This window comes from Carcharhinus amblyrhynchos, chromosome 1 (assembly GCF_965287045.1).
Source record: "Carcharhinus amblyrhynchos chromosome 1, sCarAmb.v2.hapA, whole genome shotgun sequence".
Classification (NCBI taxonomy): Eukaryota; Metazoa; Chordata; class Chondrichthyes; order Carcharhiniformes; family Carcharhinidae; genus Carcharhinus; species Carcharhinus amblyrhynchos.
In genome coordinates, this window is record NC_137324.1 from 109,798,315 (window position 1) to 109,820,375 (window position 22,061).

The window sequence follows — 22,061 nt, forward strand, 5'->3', positions numbered from 1 at the left end:
TAAACAGCCATGCTAAAGTGCATTCAAGGTTTGGTAACTGTAAATGCAATGAATAGTGACCTGCTTCATTCATTGCTGACTGCAAAATCCAGGCAAATATTGTGAAAACAAAAAGATGCAAGATGCATTGTACTTTTCTAAAATGTTTTTCCCATTCTAATGAATTTAAAAACATTTATTTTCAAAACTGTGCTTTAACTGGACAAAAATGTATACCTATTTAAGGTGTACATAATAGGTAAATTTTTGAACAGTAAAGGAATTAAGGGTTATGGTGAGCGGGCAGGTAAGTGGAGCTGAATCCACAAGAAGTTGCTAAATATTTTTAAGACGCGGGTTGATGGGTTTTTGATAAGCGAGGGGATTAAGGGTTATGGGGAGAGGTCGGGAATGTGGAACTGAACCACGACAGATCAGCCATGATCTTATTGAATGGCGGGGCAGGCTCGAAGGGCTAGATGGCCTACTCCTGCTCCTATTTCTTATGTTCTTATGATCTTATTGAATGGCAGACCAGGCTCGAGGGGCCAAATGGCCTACTCCTGCTCCTAGTTCTTATATCCTTATAAATTCCAAACCAAAGACCATCCAAATTAATGCCTTCAGGTTAACTGTGTTAAAACTGCAATAACTCTCGATATGTTGGATTTTTGCAGTAAAAAAATTGTCCAGGAAAGTATCTAATTCTTCCTCATTCCTAAATAGCTCAATGATTCACTTTAAAGAAGAGCATTACAAAAATGACTTTGTTGTCATTTGTAAGGATTGATTAAACTCCAACGCAGCAAGCTATGAGAACATAAATTGTCATTTTGTTTGATATGACAAGTCCTAAGTAAACATTCTCATGAGTGATATTTGTCCAACTATCTGAACCTTGTTACTGTTATTTACACCAATACTTAAAAGACCTGAGGAAGGGAAGCGAAGTTCAAAACCTGTGACTACTGACTAAGTATAATCAAAGTTATAAATTCCTCCGGTCCTCCAGGATTGCAGCTCGTCAACTCTGCATCCTTATACAGCAAGTGACTATACACAGGGCTCCACAGAATTCTTCAAGCTATAATCTTAAAGTGGAATGATTGTTTGCATTTATTTGCTGACTAATATACACTTTAATTCAGCCTCTCCAGAAATAATCATTAAACTTTTAAGCACTGAGTCCTCATTTCAGATATTTTTATATATCATCATTTACATCACTGCATTCTAAAAAGTTAAAGTTATAGTACTTAGCAGAATTGTTACAAGGCTCAAGATCCAGACTTGTACAATTTCAAGGTGGAATCATTGACAACAAGCTCAAATGGACAAATCTGCATTCTCATTTTAAAGGAATGGATAGGAAGCTATGCAGAAAATTTATCATAGGTCCTTTGCCAAGATAATTGTTGATATTTACATTAGAGGTATGTTATTTCAGGATGTAATTCCATAATCTTATGTCCATAATGAAGGAAAGGCATACTAAGAAATTACTTTTACCTTCATTCAACCCACTTCCAAAACCCATAAGGTTTTTTATGCTTCTTGCAGGGTAAGATCTACCACAAGCTCAACTTCCACCTTGTTAAATTTGGTTGCATACTAAAATTTGATATGCAAGGTTTCATGCCATATTCAGCCTTTGTAACTACTGTACTTTGCTCACTTAGATGGAGTAAGATGAACTTACTTGTTTTCCTTACATGAAGATGTTACGTTATTTTTGTACAATAGCTTGAATAATTATGTAATTTGCTTTAGGAGTAGAACAGCTAACATATCAGACTTCATTGATGTGGAATGTGATTGAAAAAAAGTGTACGTATAAATACAACTAAATCAGCAATCTCCTCAGACAACAACATATCAAGCCACATTTCCTAACTTCATCTTCCGTTCATCACAATAAACTAGCTAATTGTTCTGACTTGTACTGATTTTATATAACTGTTTAAACTTGGAGTTTCATCCAATACCTTACAGGAAATCTTCATTCCCCTCTTTCTACACCCACTGCATGACACCATTTGATTCAGCACTTCATTTTGCCTGTATTCCAAGAGATCCTACTATAGTATAACATTCTTCCACAGCTGTGTTTATTTCAAAATAATTTTAAGATAAACTAATCAGTAACATACTGATATCGCAATAAATATAATAAGAATTGATAAGCTACGCACAAGTACATAAATACAACCTTCAGATAACACAGAAATAGAAGCAGCAAAAAAAAATCCACATATCAAAGCAGCATTTCCAAAGATTATTCACAAAATGTCTTAGAAACATATCTATTTGACTAGTTAAGATCTTGTTATGTGACTTTTCATTTGTGTTAAGCACATTGAAACACACCAAAGAAACCGCCAAACAATAAGCAGGACAGCTATGTCTTTTTTTTAAGTTTCCAAAGTATACTTGTAGATTTTGTTACGTTTTAACACAGGTCTATAAATTAAAAAAAAATGTTACATTGGTAAGCAGCAAATATTCATTGATGATTCCCCCTTGCAAAGTGTGCCACAATTTAATACCACTACATGGTATTGTTTAGAATATTTGTATTTATTATTGTGCGCTTAAAAATGAATCCTTTGATGGTTTGAGTCCTCAAATTCAATACGGAAAGCTGACTGACAATATTCTTCAACCTCAGGTCCAACACAAGATAAAGTTTAATTTGGACATTAGAGTAAGACATAGTTATTACATAGAAAGAATAGTGTATTGTAAATGTCATGCAGATTAGACAACAAATCATCCAGGTCTATTAAGTAGGTAACAAAACAAATCAAGGAAAGATGAATAACCTGCCCAAAAAGCAAGAAATCAAACCCATCAAGTTTTTCTCCTTGAAACCATTATTTTGAACTAACTCTCCCAAAATAATCTATTCAAACAATATTTCCTCATGACTTTCAATAAACGTGTTATTCCCAAATCAGCCAATATAAATACATCGAAAACGAAAACTTACAGCAAACATAAAAATATGAAATAGTCAATTTTTAAAAATTTGCCTGTAAAATTGTCGTTTTGCTTTATTCATTCATGGGTGTGGGCATTGACAACAAGACCAGCAATTATTGCCCAGCCTTCATTCTTCTTTAGAAATGATGGCAAACCAACTCCTTAAACCTCTGCCGTCCATGTGGAATAAGTATGCACACAGCACTACTAGGTGGGAAATCCCATAATTTTGAAGATGACAGAATGGCAATATATTTCCTCGTCAAGATGGGATGTGGCTTGGAGGTGAACTTGGAGATGAACTTGCAGGTGATGGCCTTCCCATGCTATCCCTGTTCTTCAAGATGCTGGAGGTCAAAGTTTTGAACATGCTGTTAACTAAGCCTTGGTGAGTTGCTGTAATGCACCCTCATAGACAATACACACTACAGTTACAGTGCATTGGTAGCGGAGAAAATGAATATTTAAGATGGTGTATGAGGTACCAATCAAACCCATCAAGTTTTTCTCCTTGAAACCATTATTTTGAACTAACTCTCCCAAAATAATCTATTCAAACAATATCAACCAGGCTGCTTTGTCCTGGGTGGTGTTAAATGATTTTGGAGCTGCACTCATCTAGTTAAGTAGAGAGATCACCTGCTGGAAATCATACCTTGATATGGTTTGGCTTTATGTTTCTGTGGGTTTTGTGCACCTCAATGCCTCTGTTACTATTGCACATGTATGGCCAGTTTGAATATGCTGACAAACTCCAGATTTACCATTTCTTTCAGGAGTCATATTAGCAGGGAAGGCTTGGAACTTTCCCCCTTCTCCTGTTCCTACTCACTTGTCTACACACTTCCAGGTCTGCACTCTGATGCTTCACCCCAAGGATGGGCATTGTTATCTACAGGACCTCTTTTTTCCCTGTTTACTGTCTACATTACCCACTCAAACTGCTTTTGAATGCTGCCCCAAGTTCCCTTCTCTCCAGACTTCTGCTAGACATGCCATCCTAATGGTCTTCAAGTGCTGTCACACTGCAGATCACCCATGAAAATTTCATAGCTCCATCATACCCACAGACCATCAAAGCAGCCAGATACTATAACCCACTCATTATCTCAGCCCACAAATCTCTCCTAATCTGCATATTCTATTACAGAAATCCTTTGCAGTTGCTTCTTCCCAGGCTAGGCTCGTTGAATCATTAAAAGGAATGCTGTTTCGCAAAAGTCATTACCAATGTGAAGGTATTAATTCTCATCCCACATCCACAGGTTGCATCATCTCCCAAAAAAGCCTGACCTAAGCCTGCCACTCAACTTTAAATGACAAGTTGATTGCCATCTTGCTGCATTTTCTGAGTTTGGTTAAAAGAAAGAGCATATGGGATCTCAGTACATCAGCAAAGGAACATAGAACAAAGTAAACAGACATTCTGAAACAAAGGAAAGGATAAATCTATGAGATAGAGAAACAGTAGGCTACAGATAGATATGTAGACAGCAAAGAACACAGAGTGAGATAGAGACAGTTAAATTACAGAATGGGAAAGAACTACTGTTAAACAGAGAAAACTCTCAACTGTAAACTACATTAAAATATAAAGAAAATCTATGTTTCCACAGTGGGGATGATTCTCACATTCTACTGCACTGCTTTTGATATGCAGCGGGCTGGGATCCTCGAGCAGAGGCCGTTCCGCAGGCTGTCTGCTGGATGCCACGGCTTCCGCAGTTCTCCAGCAGTCAGATTTCCAGCACCATCAGCTCTGTGTCAGAAATCGTAATGGAGCTGCATAATTTATTTATAACCCAATTTCTATATAATTTAGAAAGCATTAGCAGGCCCGGGACAGAAATCTCTAGGCCCGCTAGCACCTGGGGTTGTTCGCTCCAGCAGGGTTTGTCCCCCTCTGGTTCACTCCAGCAGCCCAACGTCACTGGAGTGAAGGGGGGCAATCGCGGCCCTCCCAGAGAGACAGGCGCTCGGCGGGAAGGGTGCCCCCAGGCAATGCCACCTTGGCTGTGCCATCTGGACCCCATGGCACTGCCCAAGGGTTAAAGTGCCAATGCCCAGGGGACACACTGGCACTACCCACTGGGCATCAAGCTATGCTAAGGGGGTTGAGTGATTGGTGGGGGATGGGGGTTCTGCTGTCACTGCATTTGGGCTGAGTGACAGAGGGAGGGAGGCCAGTGATGTGGGAGTTGGGGGTGATAGGGGACAACACCAAGGCAGGCTGGGGATGTGGGGGGGGGGGGTGGTGGTTGGTGTGGGAGGCTAACCTGGGCATGTACGGGAGGGCCAGCAATCAGACCATTTGAGGGGGTGGGAGGGTGCCTAGCGATCGAGAGGCTGGCAATGCAGGGCCACTGCGCCATTCTGCACTATGCTGCTGGCCGCCAGCAGGAATAGGCCCCGCCACATCATTCACACTGAGGCACTTTGCAGTGCACAGTGTGAGAGATTCATTTTGAAACACACACTGAAAAATATAAGTAGGATTTACTCCAGTTTTTATGTGAATGCAGCCCTTAGAATTTTTTTTTTAGGGAGAATCATCCCAATATCTTTCATGACCACCAGAATTCTCAAAACACTTTACATCCACATGATTATTAAGGTGGGACCTTGGATTATAGTCTCCTCAAAGATGGTATTTCTGACAAATGCAGCACTCCCTCGGTGCTGCACTGGCCTGTCAGCCTTGATTTTTGTGTTTATGCACTTAAACCTGGGACTTTGTGGCTCAGAGGCAAGATTGCAACCAGCTTTGCCAGAGATTAAATCTACAATTTACATGATTTCTACAAGTTTTTAAAGAGCGTATTTTTGTTTTTAAAATGACAAGAAATATCACTCTGAAATCCATCATCACTTTGCATTGAGATCCACTTCACCAATTGTAAGTGCTGCATTCAACACAAGACAAAACAACAACAGGCATTCCCTGACAAACCTACTTGGTACAGATCACTATAATGTGACACAATTACCTCTGTGAGCCAAATTTCTTATCTGAGCCTACAGCTGTTTTGTAAATATGCACTTCAGCCATGTTCCTTGGAAGTCATCCTACATCATTCATTACTCAGTCTTATTTTATGTTTTCTCATCAAAATGCTGGAATGTTTATAAACCCACATTTCGTAAAGAAAAATTGCTCACAAATGTCCACTCATTCTACTCATTGTTTGCCATGTGTGAAATAAAATTATCAGCATCTGTGGTGAAGAGAGACAAGCTGACATTCTGTGATAGCTGAACCAGAAATGATCTGCTGTAATCCAGGGTACCACAGAGGACTTACTGGCCAAACTATTTTATTAATGGGACCTGAAGGCACAGCCTGGTCACAAGGGGTCATAATATGCATTTTTTCAATTAGCATCAAATATTCCTTTATTGTATTTAGGTAAAGACTTCCCTAAATACTGACCCTGCAAGTAGTGTCCTAATAGATAGAGTGATCTTAGCTGTATTAGAAGGTGGAAGTTCACCAAGACTGGTTATAGTAAGCTGCATAATCTTAGCAGGTTCAACTCCAGAAGCACATTTGATATTGACATTCCTCTGGCCTGAATAAATTTCATGAAAAAACATAAAATGCTGGAAATACTCAACAGGTCAGACAGCATCTATGAAGAGAGACACAGTCAACATTGGGCTGAGGATCATCAGTGACCTGAAACTCCGATCGTCTCTCCATAGATGCTGCCTGGCCTGCTGAGAATTAAAGATTTTTAATGTTTTTCTTGTCTCCAGCATCTACAGCGTTTTGTTTTTATATTACTGAACCAGGTTAAGTAGGGTATTTCCCTCTGGGGAGATATTGCACTCCAAATCAGGCAGAGGAACATTCTAAATATACATTTCTCAGCAACTTGATTTGGAGACTCAAGCATGATAAAGGATTTCCACTGCCCCATCCAACCACACCCACTCACCCACCCCTCTGACCTCTAGAAAAAATGAAGCTCTGTGGAATAAAAGAGGAAAACAAAATTTCCAGTGTATTCTTTGAGTTCCAAAAATGGAAAACATAGAAATATAATTCCAGTTGTTCATGCCAGCAGGATTCTGCGGTGCCACCAGCAGCGTGGGTTCTGTGGCAGTGTGGGGTGGCATCAATGGGAAATCCCATTGACAGCAGAATCCTGCTGCTAGTGAACAGCACACAGTCTTCACTGCTGGGAAACACGTGGCTGGGAGGTCAGAGGATATCGCCTATAGAATTAGACTGGATTTTCACTTACAAGACAGGTAACTCGAGCAAGGAAATTTCCCAGTTCTCCACACCGGTTTTGGTAGAAAGCCCTCAAATGGTGGGATCTTCACTTTGGGACTGGGAAGGGTGGGGTGCGGTGGGGTGGAGGTGTTGGTTGCAGGATAGAATATCTAGATATACCAACCCCAGAGCACTTCAGGGATGGCCATTGGGACAGCCAAGTGCTGAGGCAGGCTGTTTAAAATTGAACACCTCCACTCTCTGGATGCCACCTCCATTCCCCCATGACAACCCACCCCCACCTTTGACCATATTACCCTCCATGTCATCTCACCCAGTATTCACCATGGACTTTCAGAACCCACATTGAGATGAAACAAAATAACGTTCTAAAAACATAGCGCAGCCTTTCTGATATTAAAAAAAAACCTCCCATTCACAAAAGGCCATTCAAACCTTCAAAACGGCTGGAGATTTAAATCAACTTCACATGACAGTTACATGGATTTTCCACCTTTCAAAAGCCTTTACATCTACTCCATTAATTTGTGACATCAAATCTGCAGGTAAAGCCCTTGCAGCAGCCATAAAGGGAACTGTTTGAACTTGGCCAGCAGTTCAAATTACGCTACTGTGTCCCAGTTCCACACCAGCAGGAACATGCACAGCCCCCCCCCCCATACCAGCAAAAATTGGGTCTATTGTAAATAGGGGTGGAACTTCCACATCTACATCCCACCGACCATTTTGGAAGCTCTGCATAGTCATCACAACTCCGTGACTATCCAGACTTTAGACTTTAGACTTTAACCTGGGCTAGAATAACTGCTGTTAATCATGGCAGCAATGTGTAGGAGGACCATTTGTTTCATTGCCTCAAGATACAGCAATTTGATGAAGACAGACAGAGTTTTGGCAGCTAACCAACACCACACAAGGCTTTTAGGAACCATATCCTAGTACAAATAACCACCTTGAAGAGAGGAGCAGAGGAAAGGAGGGAAGCAGATATTCAAGTTACTTCTTGGAAATAACACAAAGTACGTAACTCCATGGATGTCCCCATTATATTAGGCTCTAAACAAACTAAAACTGCTGCTGACAAGGGTGGTGCCACTGTTGCCTGTTGTATTAACCGCTACCTAAAAGAGGCTGAACACCAACTATCTTAACACTTTGTCCTACCTCCCCCAGACCATGACCTCACCTCTGAACATTGAGCCATTGTACCCATATGCATCATTGATCATAATCTCCCAAGGAGATATTCCTCAGTCTCCAACTTTATCACCCTCCAACTGCAAACAGCATCCTTCCCAAAATCTATAAACAGAATGGCCCTGGTAGACCTATTGTTTTTGCTTCATCACGTTCCATTCAACTGCTCTCTTTCTATCTCAACTTTGATTCTTCTTCCCATGTTCAGTCTCTTCCTATCTACATTTGAGACTCAGCTGATGCCCTACGTTTCCACTTTCCTGGCCCTAATTGTTTCCTCTTCAGCGTCCAATCTTTCTTCAACTTCACGCTCCATTGGGATGGTCTGAGAGTTTGTGACTTTTTTCTTGAAATGGAAACCAACTATTCCCCATCCACTATCACTCTCCTCTGCCTGGCTAAACTTGATTTCACACTGAATAACATTTACTTGAAATTTATTCAGTTCCTCCAATATCAAGGTGCTGCTATGGGGACCTGAACAAGTCCTAGCTACATCTGTCTTTTTATGGGATACGTAGAACATTCCTTGTTCCAGTCCTGCTCAGGCCCTATCCCTCAGCTCTGTTTCCACAACAATGACTGTGTTGGTGTCAGTTCTTGCTCTCACTCTGAACAACAAAATTCACCGACTTTGTTTCCAATTTCCATCCTGCCCTTACTGTTACTTGGTCCATCCCCGATTCTTCCTTCCCTTTCTGGATTTCTTCGTCTCATTTCTGGGGATCACTTATCAACTAATATTGAGTTCAAATCAATGGACTCCCACAGTTAACTACACATCCTCACACTTGCTTCCTGTAAGGACTCAATAACATTCTCCTGGTTTCTCAATTTCATCAAATCTATTTAGATTACGAAACTGTTCATACTGGCACTTCTGATATGTCTTTTTTCTCAACTGTGGATTTCCCCTACCATGGCTGACAGGGCCCTTCACCATGTTCAATTGATTTCCCTCACATTTCCCCCCCCACCAGCCTCACAACTATTATAAGGATTCCCTTGTCCTTTCCTTCAACCTTAATTTTCAAAAGGATCATCCTCTGCCACTTCCACCACCTTCAGAATGATGCCATCACCAAAAACATCTTGTCCTCCCTTCTTCTTTCAGTATTCAAAGCAATTTGTTCCCTCAGCAATATTCTTGTCCATTCCTCAGTAACTCCCAAGACTCTTCTCCCTTTTCCAAGGCACCTTTCCTCTGAACCACAGGTTATGCATCACCTGCCCTTTTACCTCCTCCCTTCTTACTATCCAAGGCCACAGTTTTTCAAAGTGAAGCAGCAATTTTACTGTACATCTTTCAATTTAGTATACTATATTTGCTGTTGAATACATGATCTTCACCATCTTAAAATGTATCCTGTGGTCCTGCACCCCTCTGCACAGAGTGAAGATCTCACCATTTCAGGAGACCAAATGCAGAGTAGGCATTTTGTTTTGTGAAATACCTTCAATCAATCCGCAAGCATGATCCTGAACTTCCTATCATTGGTCATTTCAACCTTCCATTTTGTCCCCACTCTAGGCGGCAAGGTGGCACAGTGGTCAGCACTGCTACATCACAGCACTGCCAGGGATCAGGGTTCAATTTTGGACTCAGACCACCGCCTAGGTAGAGTTTGCACGTTCTGCATGGATTGCCTCCGGGTGCTCCGGTTTTCTCCCACAGTCCAAAGATGTGTGTGTTAGTTTGATTGGCCATGATAGATTGTCCCTTAGTGTCAAAGGGATTAGGAGGGTAAATATATGAGGTTACGGGAATAGGACCTGAGTGGAATTGTTGTCAGTATATACTCAATGGGCCAAATGCCTCCTCTTAGATTCTATAACCTCTGCCCCATCTTGTTTCCTTTTCTTTTGCTGGTTCTTGTTTTTCCCTCGTTTCGTTCTGAATCCTTTCATTTTACATTCAGATGGATTCTGCCAATTGCACCTGATCTACACATATCTTTTGTTTCTTTATGTATTACCACCCCATCTGACTTTTGTACCATGAAAGCTGATGGGTCTTGCTGGCATTTTCTGCTTTATTTTCAATTTCCACCACATTCGGTATGTTGTTTTTATATAATTACCATGCAAAATTACCCATTCTTTTAACAGACAATATTTCAACACCTCTGCATACTGCTCAGATTTGTGAATCATTTCCTGTTTTTTTCTTAATATGACTCAATTGAATCAGAAAATGTCAGGCAACAATATGGTGTGCGTTACATTTCACTGTGTTAATTAACATATCCTTAAATGAAGAAACACTACCAAATTCTAGATCATCTCAATCTCATTAATTTTTCCCCATTTTTCCATTTTTGCTACCAGTGCAACGCGCTTTGCAAGTTGATTTAATTTTATTAACAATGAAAGCAGACTGTCTTAGAAATTCAGATAATACTCTACTCAAGTGTGTACATGTCACTAAATTCTATCAACACAAGAGCAACACCCACGTGTGAATGCTCAATTACCAAATCAGATTTAAACAAAATACGATTTTTCAAAATAACCAAAATAAAAAAGGGCAGTTCATTTTCTTAGAGAACAAGCAGTACTCAACAGTGGTAATGTAGTCCAATATAGCATCAGCTTCAAGTAAACAGTGATCTCCTCAAAAATATATTCAACATGTTACAAATTCACACTACATAATATCCAACATAAAAAATAAATAGGAGCAGGAATAGGCCATCTAGCCCTTCGAGCCTGCCCCGCCATTCAATAAGATCATGGCTGATCTGTCGTGGCTCAGTTCCACTTTCCCGCCCTCTCCCCGTAACCCTTAATCCCCTCGCTTATCAAAAACCCATCAACCCGCGTCTTAAAAATATTTAGCGAGGCAGCATCCACCACTTCAACAGGCAGAGAATTCCAGAGATTCACCACCCTTTGAGTGAAGAAGTTCCTCCTCAACTCCGTTCTAAACCGCCCCTCCTTTATCTTGAGGCTGTGCCCCCTAGTCCAACTGTCCTTTCTGAGCAGGAAGAGTCTCTCCACCTCTATCCTATCCATCCCATTCATCATCTTATACGTCTCAATGAGATCTCCCCTCATTCTTCTAAACTCTAACGAGTACAAGCCTAGTTTATTCAGCCTCTCCTCATAGCTCAACCCCCTCAACTCCAGCATCAGCCTAGTAAACCTCCTCTGCACTTCCTCCAAGGCCAAAATATCCTTGCGTAAGTATGGCGACCAAAACTGCACACAGTACTCCAGCTGCGGCCTCACCAGTGCCCTATACAGCTGCAGCAAGACCTCCCTACTTTTATATATTCAATCCCTCTCGCTATGAAGGCCAGCATCCCATTAGCCTTCCTGACCACCTGCTGCACCTGCAGGCTGGGTTTTTGCGACTCATGCACAAGGACCCCGAGGTCTCTCTGCACCGTCGCCTGCTGCAGTTTTTCGCCACATAAGTAATAGTCTTTCCTACCAAAGTGGACCACCTCGCACTTGCCAACATTAAATTCCATTTGCCAGTTCCTGGCCCATTCGCCCAGCCTATCTAGATCCTTCTGCAGACTCTCCACACCCTCCGCGCACTTTGCCGTTCTACCAATCTTAGTGTCATCAGCCGTTCAAATATTCACCATTGTTCTTGACAGAGTAATGAATTACAGTATTTAACTTTCTCAGATGGTGCAAGTCCATGTTCTTTTTATATATTTAAGAAGCCACACTGTGTACATGACTATGTATAAGCACGAATCTGTCTGTTCTCTGACACTAGTCAAATCTTCAACAACATCCGTATAACTTGCAGACTGCAGGTCCTCACCTGCCTCAATTTAGATTTATTGCATGTTTTCCACCAAGAAATTTAGAATGTATAAGTTGTACTATGGGAAAACAGCATAAATTCAACCCATCTGTTCATTCCAGATTGTTAAAATGAACAATACTGAACATAAGATTTTATCACATTTTCAATGTAAATAACAGCCAATTTGCTGCAAAACATGAGACTAATTTAAAGTACTTGCAAGGCTACTAGCTCACTCTTTCATATTTGCAAAGCCTTAGGTTGACTTCTGATTAATAAATTTGACTTGGCACAAGCTGATCATATTAAAAATGTGCAATTATTTATAAATTTTCAAAATGCTCTTTATAAGCAATTTTAAAAAAAAACAAACTAGAATCCCATAGAAACACACATACTTTCTTCTACTAATCCATTAGCTCTCTCCTTCACCCAAAGGCACGGAAAGCAACTTGGTTTTGCTTGAAAGCACAGAGGCTTTGGAAAATACGTGCTGACAATACACTATAATGAGGCAGGTGTTCAGACAATATTGCTTGCATGTTTTGGGGGAGAGGTGGAGAATGAGAAAATTGGGTTTGAATGATGCCATTTTAAAGCAGTCCTGTATTGCTTAACAGGGAATGCATTGATGCTGTTGGCAGCAGTTTAAAACAGCACAACATAATCGGAAGAACCTTGGATAGGTTCCTGACAGTGTGAAAGATGCCAAGAGCTCAGATCCCACAAACTGGCTACAGTGCCGAAAGAAGTGAAATGACTTCACCATGGTTGTCAATATGACATTCCTAACTCTCAGCTCAAACCTATGTACCCATATATTTTACCCTCTTGTTCACTGTCTTCACTTCTTTAACAATTTTACACACATCTTACTCCACCTCCTCCAGTATCTATTACACACTGCATATTCTACTCTTAGCACTTCTGGAACCATTATTTCCCCACAAGTCACACTATGTTGTTCTAACCTGGAAATTCTCATATGCAAAACAGCTCACAAGGCTGCTGCTAACATATTATCTTCTTCCTTGCAGGAGAAGATAGCACACAAATCAGAGAGCAGGCAACAACCAGAGGATGTGGCCACCTACACATCCTATTTTCTCTGGATGACCAGGTCCTGAAAATGATAAAAAGTGGGTGCGTCATGACCCCTCACATCATTTGAGTCTGATGGAAACCACACTAGCTTGAAGTTATTTGGAATATTATTAATTTTTAATCAGGAGGTTCAAATCCTACAAACTTTGCATCACAAGTTAGTTGTTTCAGCTCCAGTTACCTCTGTGTTCTCCCTTCACACAAATAGTTCATCCTTGTAACACTTTCTTTGCAGGCGCAGAATATTTATGGGACTCTGGGGCAGCTGAAGAGGACAGCAGGCTTCTCAAAGTCATGTCACTTCATCTGATAATCAGCTCAAGCCAATATATGAATCACCAGACACCAGTGTGCATGAGCAAAGGCACAAGAGCTAGCTCAATGGAGGGAGATAAGATCCCAAAATCTGATAGAGAAATCAACTGTTGACCTTGAAGACGGAGACTACTGAAGGCAGCAATTGATGATACACAGGTGCTCAGAGCATACTGCAGATTACCAGTGAGCTTGTGCACAGAAATGAAATTGAGCTCCAAAATGTGTTAGGAATTTGCATGGTGTTTGTGCTGTCAACTCTGAAGTGAGAGGTCAATTTCATGAGAAGTACAGTGGTATCCAGCATAATGAGGCATGTGGTAATGGTGCTGACAACTTTCATGGCAACTTATATTGCTGCCATTTTGGGTCTCAGAATCGGCATTGACATGGGTTTCCAATTCATCACATCATGCTGGTACTCCACTCCCAAGTGGTATGATGTTGTGCAGCCCTTATTTGAGTGGCATTAGTTTCATGGCGATGTACCTGATGTCCTCTTCCAGCAATGTCTTCCCTGTCAGTGACCATTTCAGTGGTATACAGCCAGCTGAGCTAGATTACCACAGGTAACCCAATGCAGTGTGCAACCAGGTTGTCGAAGTTCAGAGCTGCACAAAGTCCCCATCTGCAGCAACTGGGGATCTGTCTCATGGGAGCAGGAGGATAGTTAGCACACAAGATTGGTTCTAGCAGTTTGCACAAATGCAATTCTTAATTGTGGAAATTGACAATTACCAACCATTAAATGATTTGTAGTTTTTGTTTATGGATTTGATGTTAGTCTTACACCAGGATTCTCTGGCCTCCCTGCAGTGCTTTTCTTGACAGCAGGAGGCGGTGCGCCATTGGCTGGCAGTGGAATCTTCTGGTCCCACTGCTGTTAATGGGAATTCCCACTGATTGCAGCCCCTACTGTCGGGAAACACATAGCGGGGGTGCCTCATTGGCAGGACCAGAAGATCCTGCCGGTGTGAAGAGTCAGAAAATCGTGCCCATTATATTTTGAGTAAACTGAAGGCAACACCCATGAGGTTGAACTGTAGGATTGAGCTCAGATGGTGACCAACTGCTCTTTCCCTCATCCTAGACTTCTTTGCAGATTTCCTTTGTCTTTCAGACCCAAAAGATAAACTTTACAAATCATCCATAGAAGACAGAAAATACTTGCAGGCAGATCAGCCGTCCAACATCTGCAAAACATTCTTTCCCAGAAATCACAATTTATTTGTGCAACACAGAAAACTGTACAAAAACAAAAAGTCTAGAAGTTGAATAGCAATCTAATCGAACAAGCTCACAACTAGTCTATATGGAGCAGATGACCCCTTTAACTAATGCTCGCACATAGCCCTTCTGAATTTTTAGTAATTTTGTTGCTGCATGAGTTTATCACATGGTCAGCCAGGCATTGGGGCAGACCAATCTCACAACAGGGTCCCAGAACAAGCTAAAATCCTTATTTCATTGCAGTAACCTTTTCATGTCTCCATGGATGCCTTTATGACAGGTGGTATACTTGTAGGGGTGCATGACACCTGCCATAATGTGCCTTAAAAATGGATGAAACGTAATTCAACTCCAAAGGCACCAACTCGGGCTGGCATACAGTTTCCCAGCTCCTGAAATACTAGGGCAGAATTCTTCACATGGGCCTACATTAAAGTAAAGACAAATAAAGCAGAGTAATTCTTATGGTCTAGGGATTAAACATAGTTATATTATGCTATTATTTTATTCATTAGCCTTATTATTAAAACAATTTTGCATGAGCACATATTTTTGTAAACTCGCCTGTCAGAAGGCCCTTGCCTCTCAGTCGATCCCGAATTTCCTGATTACGATCTGGTTTGCTGACTGCATGCAAGGATTGCTGATTCAGCTTAAAAAATGGAAAATACTAGGCATTAGATGAGATTCCTTTTTAAAAATGTTTTGAAAAATATCACAGAATACCAACTATAGTGAACTTGCATGTTTCCCATTATTAAACTGGTAGCCAGTCTTTGCAGTAAATCACTGCTAGCTCTGAAGGAGAAAAGCTGCCAAATGTTATAACCCAACATCTGCATGTAATCCATTTACATTTTTTACTGACGAATATATTTCTTTACTCCTGCCTCAGTTTTTTTTTGCCACGAATGTGCCTTTTTAGAACTCAGTCTTCATTTAACAAATAAACTTCTCCAAATTGAAAATATTACATCTGCAAGGGAGCATTAGAATTTCCAGTAATAAGTTTTTGGCATTATTAAAATCCCATGACCTTATAATTATAATGAATATACAAAATAATTGTATTCCACAGCCAAGTACTTACAGTTGTTAGACTACCCAAGACAAGTTTTACCAGCTGTCTGATGTATGAAAAAGCTGGTGCACAATTACTGTTCCGGATATGAGCACTGCAAGAGTCTAGAATAGTCCGTATTGTCACTCGTGTGCACATTTGGTCTTCACACATATTCAGTAATATGCTATTCAGGTGATCTCCAAGTTTGATTGGCTAAAAGAAAAAGAAAATTAAATTAAATTACTGAAGCACCATTGTTTTTAATCAAATAGCACACAGCTCATCTCTAATGAACTTAAGTTCACAAGGTAAATGAATTTCAAGCATGCTAACAGGTTGCCAGGATATTTAAGGATTGAAAATGTGGAATGAGAAATCCAAACTTCCTGACGACAGAAACAAAAAGGCTGGTTCAGATTTCTAATACTTGACATTAGAAACACTCCTAAGCAAGGAATGAAAAGCCTATCATAAGAGTCGGTGAAAGATAAAAACTTCACTATCTATTAACAACTGACTGAACGTAAAAGTGAGCAAAACATACAACAAATATTCAGGTAGTTCACATTGCCCCTAATGTCGAGGAGGCAAAGTGCTTTCACCTATGAAGAAGAGAAATGCAAAGATGGGTTATGAGGAAGAATGCAAGCAGAGATCTGAAAATAACTAGGTAACGGATCCAAAATAGTTGACTGAAATTATGAATTTATGAATTCATTTTAAGCTTAAAAATAAATTTCTAGCCTGATCATGACTGAAAACTGAAGACGTGGATTAGGAAAAACAAATTCTACTATAGGCTCACTGGCTCCCACAGTTATCTTAATTACACTTCCTCCAACTCTGCTTTCCACAAAGACTTATTCCATTATCTCAATTTCTCCGTGTCTGTCCTATCATTACTGATGATACACCTTCCACACAAGTGTATCCAATGTTTTCCTTTCTCATCAACTGAGGATTCCTCTCACCATGATTGATTTGATTCTCAACTGTGCCCATCCCATTTCCTACACTTCTCCTCCCTCCCTAAACACACCAAGTTCTCACCATCCACTCTACCAATCTCCACATTCAATGGATTACTCGTTGCCTGCAATCTCATGCAACCACAAAAGACACTGCCCCCTCTCCCAGCATCTGACAGGACCATTCCTTTTGGAACACTCCTGTAAACGCTTTCATGACAAACACTCCTTCCCCCTCCCATGGCATCTTTCCATAAAATTGCTGGAGACACAACACCTGTTTTTTCCTCTCCTCTCTCCAAACCTGCCAGGTCCCAAAGTCTCCTTCCAGGTGAAGTAGCAATTCAATTATACATTTTGCGTTTTAATACACTATTCAAACTGTCCATGATGCAGCCTCCATCTCATTGGGAAAATCACACACTAATTGGGTGCTTGCTTTGCTGAACACTATCATTCGGTACTAAGTGTGATTTTCAGCATTCCAGTCATTTGTCATTTTAATTCTCCTACACATTCATGACCTGTCTGCCCTTGGCTCCTTCGCTTCCAAGGAAGCTTAAAGATAAGGGATTTGAAGTCTTCTGGGCTCAAAATTAAATTTACGAGTTTCTGACCAGAACCACTGATTCAATTTTTCAGACAGTATGTGCTGGTAATTACCAACTCTGCATCAAATCATTTCTGCCTTACCCCCTATCACAGACCTTCCCTTTTGTTCTTTCCTCCTCTCTCCAATCCCTATGCTGACATAATACCTGTTGCATCGTTGACATTTTCCAGTTCTGACAAAATGTCAAGGGCCTGAAATGTTGGGGAGAATCTTAACCCCAAAAACCCAAGTGGGTTTTGGATGGATGAGTCCCAAACATGACAGTAGAGTACCTTCAGCCTTCCCACTTGAGTTTTAAAGTGCTGGGGCTGGGAGCAGGCACTCCACTCCTCAGCAGTAATTTGGTTTTTTAATTCATAATGAGGCCATGTGCCTCAGATTCATCGTGATCTAGTATCCCAGACCTTGGGAAATGCAGCAGCTGCAGGGAGGCCAGGACTGCGTAATGGAAGAAGTCAATGCCTGTACAGCACTGCTGGTGAACCAAACCTTTCTCAGAGGATTGCCCGCCCAATTAGGCTGGCTTTCATGCCAGGAATCTGCTGGGGGGGGGAAAAAGTACATGCTGTTACATTAGAACGGTAAAACACACGTGAACATCCAAAACACCTGTAACTGCTCCCAAACCCGGTACTGCCGAGATCAGGATTGTTAACAATTTCTCCTGGCACGGATACTGCCACAACTGCTAAACGTTTCCAGTGTTTTCAGTTTCCATTACAGAGGAAAAGATTAAAATACAAATGATTGTCTGGGTTTAGAAAGTCCAACCAGATACGGTTGTGGAAGCAGAATGATATTTAAAGAAAAATTACTGAACGCTTTGAAAAGAAAAATGTAATCGTGAAAACAACCAAGAGATCTTACAGAGAAGCAACAAGAGGTACATGAGCCAATTTGTTCCCTTCATGCTGCAAAAGTCAATACTTAGTAATCCACTCCAGATACAAGGGATTTAACAATTATGTGAGCAATAGTCAACTTGAACAGGTACTTCCTTCAATCTTCTAAAAAACTGACATTTTTGTGGATTTGCAAATTTTGACATTGCTGATCGAAGTATATATCCATGAAAAACTCTTCTTAGATACATTCCATTTTCACAGCATTACAAGACATTTGTTCTCAACTTCAAACATCTTGCATTTAAAGATTTCCTGCAATAGATCACATCGAATATTTCTGTTTCAAAAGAAGCGTCGCCATAAAAACTTCACTACGAATGTTTTGAGGAAAGTCAAGCAAGTGGCTCACGAAAAGAGAAATGGATAAACTAGGATAGCAGCATTCATTAGTGAAGCCTGATGAGCTGGGTTTACAAAATAAAAAAAGAAAATGCTGGAAAGACTCAGCAGCTCCGAGAACATCTATGGAGGGAGAAGCAGAAATAGTGTTTTGAGTCTGTGTTTCGCATTACCTGCTCTACATCCTGTACACTAAGGCTGCATTTCAATACTTCTGGCCATCAGAGCATCAGGACAGAAGCAAATGTGTTAACTCAATCACTGGAATCATTCTAATGTCACAATTACTGCTCCTTCCATTGTGCTATCCCATGTAGAAATGCATGCTCTCACCGATAAGTTAGAGCCTATGGCCTGACAAAAATAAGACCAGACTCATTGGTTAGTGAACTAAATTTTGGCCCAGTTCAACAAAATAGTTTTACAATTCTCTGTTCTTATGGATAAAAGTTGATTAACCCCTCCCCCAAATCTCTGCTGGGTTTCATTTGATAAGAACATTTTATTCTATACACAAGCCATTCAGACCATCGCATTATTAGTTTAACATTGAAGGATAAATTTCTAATTCCTGCATAATTGTCAAAAGTGCATCCTTCATTTTTGTATTAAAAGTACAGATATTTTTCTCATAAGTTTGCAACACAGGCAGTCCAGAGTACAGTCAAAGAATTTATGCCATACATATCTAAATCTTTGCTATGAATGATACAGTTTCAAAATTGATCCATGGTGTATTAAGTAAAATCTATGCATACCTTTTCCATGTTCAGTATGAAAAACCACTGGAAGGTTTATTTTTCCTTTTGCAGAAATAACCATTATAGCAAAGGATTTACTTTAGTGTTAATGTAAAGGAATATAAAGGAGGTTCTTTCAATATAAACCACATTCTCTAAAGATCAGAGATATTCATGCCATCTACTAGGAGGCAGGATTTTATCTGTGATGATTTAAAAAAAACTTGTACATAAAATTAGGTGTTTCACACTTAAGTTTACTTTTAACAAAATAGTTGCCACTTTCGCCTCCCTCCATGGCCCTTCTTAACTGCATCAGCTATTGGAAGAAAAGCAAACAACTCTTAAGAAATCCTGTAAATCAATACCCAAATCGGGATGTATTCAAGTTGGGAACATTCTGTGTGGTCTAGGTGTTGCTGTGTACTTAGCTGGTATCAAATTTTCCCAGCCTAAAAAAACCCCAATCATTACCCATGGTTTGAAGGGATAATTTGCAGAATTTCCTACACTGCTACTGCAATTACTGATGGCAACTGAGCAAGACTCCCTTTCAAGATGCAGAGCAGAGGAATTGGTGGTAGAGGCTGGCAGGGAAACAACAGTAGTTACATTTAGAAAATACTTCAAACTACCTCATGATTTCAATTTGCAATAAAAGCACTTTACAAATATGTATTCCTCAGTAATCCCAGCCCAGACCTTTCTAATCAGGTTGCGTATTCAGTAATTTTTTTCTTAAATATCATTTTGCTTCCACAACTGTATCTGATAGGACTTCCTAAGCCCAGGCAATCATTTGTGTTTCAATTTTTTCCTCTATAATGGAAACTGAAAACACTGGAAATACTTGGCAGCTGTGTCAGTATCTGTGCTAGGAGAAACTTAACAATCCTGATCTCGGCAGGACCGGGTTTGGGAGCAATTACAGGTGTTTTGGATGTTCACGTGTTTTACTGTTCTAATCTAACATCATGTATTTTTTTTTCAGCAGATTCCCCGTCCATGTATTGCAACAATGGCACTTAAGTATGTTAGATTGCTAGCAATGATTGTCAAGATCATTGTTGGAATAAATACTAAATAAAAATTGTTATATATTTCAAAACATTGTGTCCAACAATTTGCTAGTTACATTAACAAAATCTGCAAAAGTGTACAACCTCATCTTCAAGAGTAGTAAACTTTTATTCATAATACATTTTTCATCTGTTCAGCTTCCAAAATCATTTGTTTATAGTTAACAGTTAACAGCTGTTCATAGCAAATCCCTTTGATGTCAAAACTTCAAGGTAATAATAAAGCAATAAGAATGCTAATGCATATGTTGCTTTGCAGCAATACTTGGGAGGGAATAAAATTAAAGACAGGTTCTTCTTTTTGATCCACATTAAGATAATAATCAAAACCTCCAATGATGAGGGTGAACAGCAGTCAGTTACATTAATGCATTAGATTTGATGCATTCTGGTGGATTGAAAATTTATTTCCTTCAGCTTGACTGCAAACCTCATTCAGTGGTAGATACCACTTTACACCCCCGTTAGACGGGTCATCGCAGAGATCTTGTGGTGCAGTGATAGCATAAGAACATAAGAAATAGGAGGAGTAGGCCATCCAGCCCTTCGAGCCTGCCCCGCCATTCAATAAGATCATGGCCGATCTGTCGTGTCTCAGTTCCACATTCCCGCCCTCTCCCCATAACCCTTAATCCCCTCGCTTATCAAAAACCCATCAACCCGCGTCTTAAAAATATTTAGCGAGACAGCCTCCACCACCTCAACGGGCAGAGAATTCCAGAGATTCACCACCCTTTGAGTGAAGAAGTTCCTCCTCAACTCCGTTCTAAACCACCCCCGCCTTTATCTTGAGGCTGTGCCCCCTAGTCCAACTGTCCTTTCTGAGCAGGAAGAGTCTCTCCACCTCTATCCTATCCATCCCATTCATCATCTTATACGTCTCAATGAGATCTCCCCTCATTCTTCTAAACTCTAACGAGTACAAGCCTAGTTTATTCAGCCTCTCCTCATAGCTCAACCCCCTCAACTCCGGTATCAGCCTAGTAAACCTCCTCTGCACTCCCTCCAAGGCCAAAATATCCTTGCGTAAGTGCGGCGACCAAAACTGCACACAGTACTCCAGCTGCGGCCTCACCAATGCCCTATACAGCTGCAGCAAGACCTCCCTACTTTTATATTCAATCCCCCTCGCTATGAAGGCCAGCATCCCATTAGCCTTCCTGACCACCTGCTGCACCTGCAGGCTGGGTTTTTGCGACTCATGCACAAGGACCCCGAGGTCCCTCTGCACCATCGCCTGCTGCAGTTTTTCACCACGTAAGTACTAGTCCTTCCTACCATTATTCCTACCAAAGTGGACCACCTCGCACCTGCCAACATTAAATTCCATTTGCCATTTCCTGGCCCATTCGCCCAGCCTATCTAGATCCTTCTGCAGACTCTCCACACCCTCTTCCCCTTGACCCAGATACTCTGCCACCCCAGAACTTTCCGATCAGGTTGAGTTTCAACCTTCAAATCCTTCCAGCACACACCAATGGCACAAATGTGGGAGAGATTCCTGGTCAGCCACGTGCTGGATAAGGTATTGGAGCTTTTAC

At 40.7% G+C, this 22,061-nt stretch overlaps 1 protein-coding gene across 4 annotated transcripts in view; it reads right to left on the reverse strand.

Moving 5' to 3' along the window:
- Positions 1–22,061, reverse strand: part of ptpn13 (protein tyrosine phosphatase non-receptor type 13) — a 268,306-nt gene that overhangs the window by 145,983 nt on the left and 100,262 nt on the right. For all 4 annotated transcript variants that reach the window (XM_080191002.1, XM_080190993.1, XM_080190985.1 and 1 more), the window contains exons 5-6: positions 15,904–16,089; positions 15,378–15,465 (exon numbers count right to left, since the gene is read on the reverse strand). In XM_080191002.1, coding sequence (XP_080047128.1) covers positions 15,378–15,465; positions 15,904–16,089 — 274 coding nt within the window. The remainder of the gene's footprint in view (positions 1–15,377; positions 15,466–15,903; positions 16,090–22,061) is intronic.